Source organism: Lissotriton helveticus, chromosome 9, assembly GCF_964261635.1.
Source record: "Lissotriton helveticus chromosome 9, aLisHel1.1, whole genome shotgun sequence".
Classification (NCBI taxonomy): Eukaryota; Metazoa; Chordata; class Amphibia; order Caudata; family Salamandridae; genus Lissotriton; species Lissotriton helveticus.
The window spans coordinates 1,037,379,696-1,037,388,359 of NC_136070.1; the positions used below are offsets into that span (position 1 = coordinate 1,037,379,696).

The 8,664-nt window shown below is 53.3% G+C and overlaps 1 protein-coding gene across 1 annotated transcript in view; it reads right to left on the reverse strand.

The window, feature by feature from the left end:
- Positions 1-8,274, reverse strand: part of EIF4E3 (eukaryotic translation initiation factor 4E family member 3) — a 129,316-nt gene extending 121,042 nt beyond the window's left edge. Inside the window, exon 1 of the mRNA XM_078661369.1 lies at positions 7,987-8,274. Coding sequence (XP_078517495.1) covers positions 7,987-8,135 — 149 coding nt within the window. The 5' untranslated portion in view covers positions 8,136-8,274. The remainder of the gene's footprint in view (positions 1-7,986) is intronic.
- Positions 8,275-8,664: the final 390 nt, after the last annotated feature.

Below are 8,664 nucleotides of genomic sequence, written 5' to 3' on the forward strand. Positions count from 1 at the left end.
CTCTTCTCCTCGGGGCTCCCTCGCTCAAGGCTCTCCCTCCAGGCGGGGAGCCTCGCGCCGGCCTTCTCTCTTCCTCGCCGGGGCTCCCTCCGCACGCGGGAGCCCCTCAGCCGCCGGCCACGAGTCTCCTCCTCTTCTGCAGGGCTCCCTCGGCACACGGGAGCCCTGCCAGCCGACCGCCTTGTTTCCCTGGGGCTCCCTCAGCAGAGAGGAGCCCCGTCCACCGCCGCCATCTTCTGCCTCTCCTCCTTCTTCTTCCCCACGCGGACTGTGGGGCGGGACTTCCGGCCGGCCGCGCTGGGATTGGCCGGCCGGCCAGGTACTTCCGGGTCGCCGCGGGCACCGCGGCGGCCCGATTCAGGCAGGCAGGCAGGCAGGCAGGCATTAAAGACATCGGCGCGGGCAGCCGAAATACAAGTACAGATAAGCGAGGTGGGCACTCGCAATGTAAATAAAGCGCTCCCAGCGCTAAATGACGACCCACAGCGCTATAATCCAAATAAAGCGCTCTACAGCGCTAGAAATCAGGCAGAGCGCTCCCAGGCGCTCAGGGGGAAGCACAGCGCTTCCTGCAAGCAAATGCAGCTCCTCCATGCTGCAACACGGTTCCAGAGATTCCAAGGGGGCAAGCAAAGTCCCCCCATCAGCCCAGCAAGGCAGAGGGGTCCCCCAGGAGTCCAGGAATGTCCATCAGAGGTCCAGGAGCTGGGCAGGGCTCAGGGATTCCCTGAGCCCAAGCATCAGCATGCCCCTGGCAGATTCAAGTCAGAAAACAAGAACATTTTGGAAGGGGCAGAGCCCCTTCTTATACACAGAAAAAGCTTTGAAGCCCTTTGAAGTCGTTGTGTAAGCGAGCCCTAAGCTCTGGGTGTATCTGGTTTCCCTCTCCTGTCAGCCTCAGGTCAGAGGTGACAGGGGGCCATCAGGAGGGAGAGCCATCAGGGGTGGGCTGCCAGGCACGGCACGGCACCACCAGAGCTCTTGCCACTCCTCCCTAACAGCAGATGGGGGCCTTTCATCTACGGCTTGACTCAGACCCCCCTCCTCCAGACAGTCCATCTACCAACAGGCCCAGGCATGCCTGGGCCAGGCCCATCAGCCAATCACGTGCTAGCAGACTCACTACACAATTAGGCCAACTTCTAAAAGTGGCGCTTCTGGACTAGATACCGCCATGCCGCATACACCATTCTGCAGCATTCATTCTCACGAGTTCATACATATCAAACTCGCCCCTGCACTCCCCATGCATCAGGAATCTGCCATGGGCATACATATTCCCCATTCATTCCTATGGGAGGGCAGGTCACTCACCATCCATACACAGAAAGCGCACACACTTTACACTGTACCACAGTGAAAAAGTGCGCAGAGGCCTACAATCACCAATCCAGGTTCCAAAAACAGGCTAGGAAAAAGCAAAAAGTCACGGGGTAAACCTGCCCAAAGGACCGGGTCCAACACATCCCCCTTCCAGCCAAAACGCAGGGTAGACCAATCACTACACTGATGGTCTTCAATGCTTTGGGCGACAAAACCACGGAGACGGGCCTGCAGGGCAGGGCCACCTTACAGTTTTTCGCCACTCTGAACCCACAGGGATTTCCCTCAACAAAAGCTCTCTGACACAACTAGGATACCCCACTGGTACACACTAGTCATCCACAGCCAGGACCAGGCCCTAGGCCATCCAAAGATCACAGGTCCTAACCAATCCACAGAGTGGGGGCAGCAGCCCCTGGCACACAATAGCCAATCTCCACTCTCTCCCTCAGGGTAGCTACACTACCACTGATCCTACAACCTAGGGTCCACACCCTCAGGCTGACTAGAGGTCACGGGCAAGCATGCCCCACCCTACCTCTACTCCATCGATGTTAGAACTGGGGGTCTCCAGTTGGCAGAGGTAAGTACCTTAGACCAAGTAGGGACCCTTGCTTCCAGTCAGGGTGAAGGAATAACCCTCACAGCGAAGCACTCACCAGAACACAACTCTCCTACCAGATCAGGACCTCACTCCGTCACTGGTCTACCACCTGGAAACGATTCCACTTCTGAGGTACAAAGCACACAGCACAGTCCCTCTTCAAGCAGGTGGGGGGACACAGCACACAGCAAAGCCCCATTTCCTCTACCTTAGTGGAAACAACAAACTGCAGGTGGGCCCCAGAACACACAGCAAGGGCCGCCTCCTCAGTCTCTTCAGTTGATCCACCTTAGTAGAGACTCCTCTTGACCTAGAAGTTTCCTAATCTCCCAACCTAGGATTTACACCCTTAAGTTGCACCGGGGTCAGAAGTACACCGTCCTTCTGCACCCCCTTCCAGTTCCACTATCACAGGCACAGTATGTCTCAGGCTAGACAGAGCACACGCCAGCGGCGTAGCAGCAACACACTCTCCTCCCACCGGGGTCAGAAGTAAGGACACCCTCCCTCTGCACCCCCCTCCAGAGTTCTGCACCCTCCCACCTTGGAGCGGTACCCCTGGAAGCCAACAACCGGTCAGGACACTGACTACAGATGCCCTTCCTTCCAGGTCAGGCTGAACCTGAACCTGGCTTCCCCCCTCCTCGGGGAATGACCTCAAGAGGCCCCAAAAATGGCCGAGCACTCTAGATGATCAAATGCCCAGCGAACCAGGACTTCTGCACCCTCCACTTAGGAGCGGTACTGCCCAACACTAGGACCGCCGGAGTTCTGGTTACAGAAACTCCCCGTCCTCTTGACACAGGAAGATCCTCCTCAAATGACTTATAAGTACAGCCTAGGCCCCTGACCTGGCGCTCCCTTAGGGAACCCTCCAGGCCCTGAGACAAGGTTTCGGGCTAACGTGGGACACACCGTCCCACACTCACTCCGCCTCCACTGAGACAGGACGTGAGCCCCTACACCCCTATCATCCTAATGGGACATAGCTGGGCTACACATGAACCTCTTCACCTACACAGGATCATCAGATACACAAGCCACTACTTTTAGAATCACTTTCTAATGTCTCTGCACGACATCCAGCACACCGCCAGACATCCACCTTCTTGTCCAATGCCTCTGCAGGATCTCCTGCACACCACCAGAGGTACACCTCACGTGCAAGCTCCTTAAAAAACTCACACGAACTCCTCCAGTTCAACACGGCACTCATCCACACACTCCCCCTCCAGACTGGTGAGACAGTTCCTCACTGCCTCTGACTCTCAACCTGTCACCCTCTTACTGAGCACCAGGCACCATACTCTGGGAACTGGGAATGGGAATTCACGCACTGGACACATTTAAGCTGCCACCACTGGATCCTACCATACTGGGGAACCCAGACACACACACTACACTCAGGGAATAACCACCCTCCTGAGCAAGCAGTTTCTCCTCCACCCTCCCTCTCTTCCATCTACCCACACAGGGACAGGAATAGGCTTGGACACTGGACCCAGCAAGGGATTCCTAACCTATGGGAACCTCCCCTATCTACTGGCGTCCCGCCCTGTCATTTTCTCTCATCTGCCACTTAACATAAAGCGCAGGAACACCATCTGAAAATGACACTTTTGAGGAAAAACAAAATCAGAAACAATAATCCCAAATATGTGACTATCTGAAAAACGCAGAGTTTTTGTAATGTAGCCAGTTGTCGCTATGGCACTGGGCAAACGCAAGTCCAAATCCGCACCGCTGACCCACCAATGTTGGAAACCGGTTATTTCTGGTAGGCTAAGGCTGATGCCAAAGCCAGGCAGAAACCACCATTCCAGTCAGGGCAAGGAAGTCACACGCCAAGATAACCCCTGCTCGCCCTCTAGGTAGCATGGCGCGGGCAGTCTAGGCTAAACTCGGAGGCGATGTGTAAAGCATTTCCGTCAGCGCACGACAGCAACAACATACTAGGCACACCACAAAAGAGACTCCACACAAGGTTATATTAAAATAACTTTTGTATTGTCAAAAACATATCAGATAGAAATTACACATGTACATTGTGCCAACTGGCACGGCAATATTCACAAGGGATTATGTACACAGGACAGGGCCACATAGGCCACTGTCATAATCAGCACTTCTAGAAATAGAAATAGTACTTATAGAACTTAGAATAAAAGTGTATAAAATCACTGTACCACAAAGTAACAGTTATAGATCACATCCAGTAACTACTGGGAACAGGTAAGTACCTCCTACGCAACCCTAAACCCCTTAGGAGACTGTCGCGCAGGGGACCAGGACCTCACTAGGACCACCTGTACTAAAAGAACAACCACCTAAGTATCACACAGCATTTAGGGGTCTAAGAAAGAACACATTACCCATGATGTATGAAACACATTCAGAGGAGTAGTAAAGGAAAACCACCTAAGTATCACACAGCATTTAGGGGTCTAAGAAGGAACACATTACCCATGATGCATAGATATACATTCAGAGGAGTAGTAAAGAGAAACACATAATGTATAAACCTACACATTCAGCGGTGTTAAGAATAAAGCACATGATGCAATAAAATTACATTCAGAGGTACCAGAATAATACAGTAGCGCAAAAGTCACATGATGTCTAAAACATTCAGAGGTGCAGGAATAAAACATGATGCAAGGAAATACATTCAGAGGTGCAATAACCATACAATTGCGCAAAACCTACATAAGCCACCATCTGTGGCAGTCCCTAGGCCAACTGGCCTTGTTGGGGCTAGAACGCCCTGAGTCTCAATGTCAGGGGCCTAAACGATGCAGGGGCCCACTACTTGCTGGGCCCCTGGGAACACTCACAGGGGCCTAAACGCTGCAGCTGGCACTAAGTGCTGCGCAGCTGGGAAGGCCGGGCACCACTGTGCCCTCGCTGTCCCACACAGGGACTCTCTCCTGAAATTGCGCCTAAACGGTGCAGCTGCCCACTAATTGCTGGACAGCTGGAGAATCATCAAAACTGCGCCAGGGCCCTCACTGGCCCTCAGGCGCAAACTGCGCCAAACTGTAGGAGCCACACAGGCTCTGGGCAACCCTACACAGACGTTGGAGCCACACAGGCTCTGGGCATCACATGCCCAACGTTGGAGCCTTCTGGGGCTCTTAAACAACCATGGTGCTCTCACTGGCACCAGAACTACACAAGCCCAGGAGGGGACGGGCATCGACAATATGCCCCGAGGTGTCCCAGGAGCCATCTAGACTCCTTAAACAAATATGGCTTGCGTTGGAGCCTCTCAGGGCTCGTAGGGGCGTCACCCACTCCGTTGGAGTCCCACTCGGGGACTCAGGATTACGACATGCCCCCTGCGCCTCCCGGCGCTCTCAAAAATGAACAGGAGCTTTGGAGCCTCAGGCTCTGTTGACCTGGGGGCGGCCCACTGTCAGCTGGGGCCGCCCTACCTCCACTCCCGCCCAGGTGCCGCTCTCCGGCACCAACAGCAGCTGCACGGAGCCCTCCCCAGCCCTTCCGACTCACCGGGCTTTCTTGGGCGGGCTCCTCCGGACGGCGGCTTCTCTGCTGGGCGGCGGCTCACTCTCGCCGCCTCCTAGCAAGTCCGGTCTCCCTCTCTGCAGGGCTCCCTCGGCACACGGGAGCCCTGTCAACCGGCCGCCTCTTCTCCTCGGGGCTCCCTCGCTCAAGGCTCTCCCTCCAGGCGGGGAGCCTCGCGCCGGCCTTCTCTCTTCCTCGCCGGGGCTCCCTCCGCACGCGGGAGCCCCTCAGCCGCCGGCCACGAGTCTCCTCCTCTTCTGCAGGGCTCCCTCGGCACACGGGAGCCCTGCCAGCCGACCGCCTTGTTTCCCTGGGGCTCCCTCAGCCGAGAGGAGCCCCGTCCACCGCCGCCATCTTCTGCCTCTCCTCCTTCTTCTTCCCCACGCGGACTGTGGGGCGGGACTTCCGGCCGGCCGCGCTGGGATTGGCCGGCCGGCCAGGTACTTCCGGGTCGCCGCGGGCACCGCGGCGGCCCGATTCAGGCAGGCAGGCAGGCAGGCAGGCATTAAAGACATCGGCGCGGGCAGCCGAAATACAAGTACAGATAAGCGAGGTGGGCACTCGCAATGTAAATAAAGCGCTCCCAGCGCTAAATGACGACCCACAGCGCTATAATCCAAATAAAGCGCTCTACAGCGCTAGAAATCAGGCAGAGCGCTCCCAGGCGCTCAGAGGGAAGCACAGCGCTTCCTGCAAGCAAATGCAGCTCCTCCATGCTGCAACACGGTTCCAGAGATTCCAAGGGGGCAAGCAAAGTCCCCCCATCAGCCCAGCAAGGCAGAGGGGTCCCCCAGGAGTCCAGGAATGTCCATCAGAGGTCCAGGAGCTGGGCAGGGCTCAGGGATTCCCTTAGCCCAAGCATCAGCATGCCCCTGGCAGATTCAAGTCAGAAAACAAGAACATTTTGGAAGGGGCAGAGCCCCTTCTTATACACAGAAAAAGCTTTGAAGCCCTTTGAAGTCGTTGTGTAAGCGAGCCCTAAGCTCTGGGTGTATCTGGTTTCCCTCTCCTGTCAGCCTCAGGTCAGAGGTGACAGGGGGCCATCAGGAGGGAGAGCCATCAGGGGTGGGCTGCCAGGCACGGCACGGCACCACCAGAGCTCTTGCCACTCCTCCCTAACAGCAGATGGGGGCCTTTCATCTACGGCTTGACTCAGACCCCCCTCCACCAGACAGTCCATCTACCAACAGGCCCAGGCATGCCTGGGCCAGGCCCATCAGCCAATCACGTGCTAGCAGACTCACTACACAATTAGGCCAACTTCTAAAAGTGGCGCTTCTGGACTAGATACCGCCATGCCGCATACACCATTCTGCAGCATTCATTCTCACGAGTTCATACATATCAAACTCGCCCCTGCACTCCCCATGCATCAGGAATCTGCCATGGGCATACATATTCCCCATTCATTCCTATGGGAGGGCAGGTCACTCACCATCCATACACAGAAAGCGCACGCACTTTACACTGTACCACAGTGAAAAAGTGCGCAGAGGCCTACAATCACCAATCCAGGTTCCAAAAACAGGCTAGGAAAAAGCAAAAAGTCACGGGGTAAACCTGCCCAAAGGACCGGGTCCAACACACCTGTTCTGAGAAATTCAGGTACTCTCCATCTCAAAATATGAAGTACACATACTCAGTACTTGACAGCACAGGTCCATTTAAAGCACTGATGCAGTTGTGTATAATATAAAAATAAAACGCTGTGTATGGTGTGCAAGATAATAATGTAGCTTGACAAATAACAATATCAGCCATGTATAGAGTAACCGAAACAAACGAACATCCCTTGGTTTGTTTGTGGCAGTGATAGGACATGGGGGGGGGGGGTTCACGTTAAAAAAAGGGCATTTTAACAGCTAGCAACGATATAGTATGCATTATAGTTAAACACAAGCATTCAAGAAAAACAGGTTTCATTTTAAAGTGTCTATCATATTTTTAGACGGTGTTGACTGTATCTTTTACATGCCAAGTATTTTTATGGCTTGACTCATGTTTTGGCTCTTACGGCCAAGCCAGATCTCTGCTTAAGAATTTGCTGGCTTGTCCGTGTTTAGTCCTTGACCCAATATGCATACCTTTACATTATATCCCCTTTACTCACGGCATTCTTCCTGTCTCTTCCCATAACCAACCTTCCCCAAAATCAACAATATGTACAATGTCTTGAATTAACAACAATGTGAGGGTATAAACAGCATACATGGTAGGTTGAAAATTTTTCAGTAATCACCACAAATTATAACAACCACTTGAACTTAAGCTTGCCTTATCTCTCACGCATCTTTCTTTATCCAGAACACCGTAGAGCGGTCAGACTAAACAGGCTGCTACTAGGGCACCACTTTTGTTCACTCTCCAACGGCGGCAAAACGTTTCCCACCTAGGCTCACAACAAGTACAACAAACACCCTTACAGTTAACCACCCTCACCACCATAGCGATAGGGGAGAAGGCGCTTCGGCGCCTCGCAACGAAGCCCGAAGGGGTACACAACTGCAACGACGAGATAATACACCCCCTCTTACCTGTCAAGCCAAAAGGTCCAGGGGGAGTGCAAAGGGACCCCGGGCTCAGAATCCTGGTGGTTGATACTGATGTTGTCCAACTCTTTGTGGTTGATGCGCCGGTTCTCCTCGGAGCGCACTGGAGGATTACGGTCGGCTGGCAGAGCCATACTCGGTATATCTCGGTGGGGAAGAAGGGGAAGCAGTAACGACTGTGCTGACAGTGAAAGCGGGCTCTCAGCCGCCAGCCTCAGGGCGGTTGAAATAGAAAAAGGACAACCCGACAGTCCAGTCTCACAATAGCGCCGAAGACTGCCGTTTCTACCGTGGAAGTTCTCTCTAGTACAACTTTTTACGTGTCTTCTTCACAACAAACTGGTCCTTGTTGTACTGGGCCATTAAATACAATATGTATTGTAATGAAAATGCTGATAATCAACAGCAATAATATTGTACTTTTTAATTATGATTTAGTGTCTGACTTGTTTATAGCATTGTTCAAGTACTTTTACACTACTATTGCTGCTTTCATTTTATCAGTATTTGCCATGTTTTTTTCTAGATTATATTAAGTGCATTCACTTTCCCACTTTGCCCTTTCACCGGTTGATGTAACTATACTGCATCGAAAAAAGTTAGGATAGTCAAAATGTCAGCCATGATAGCGAACACCAGACGGTAATCCATAGAGGCGCTTGC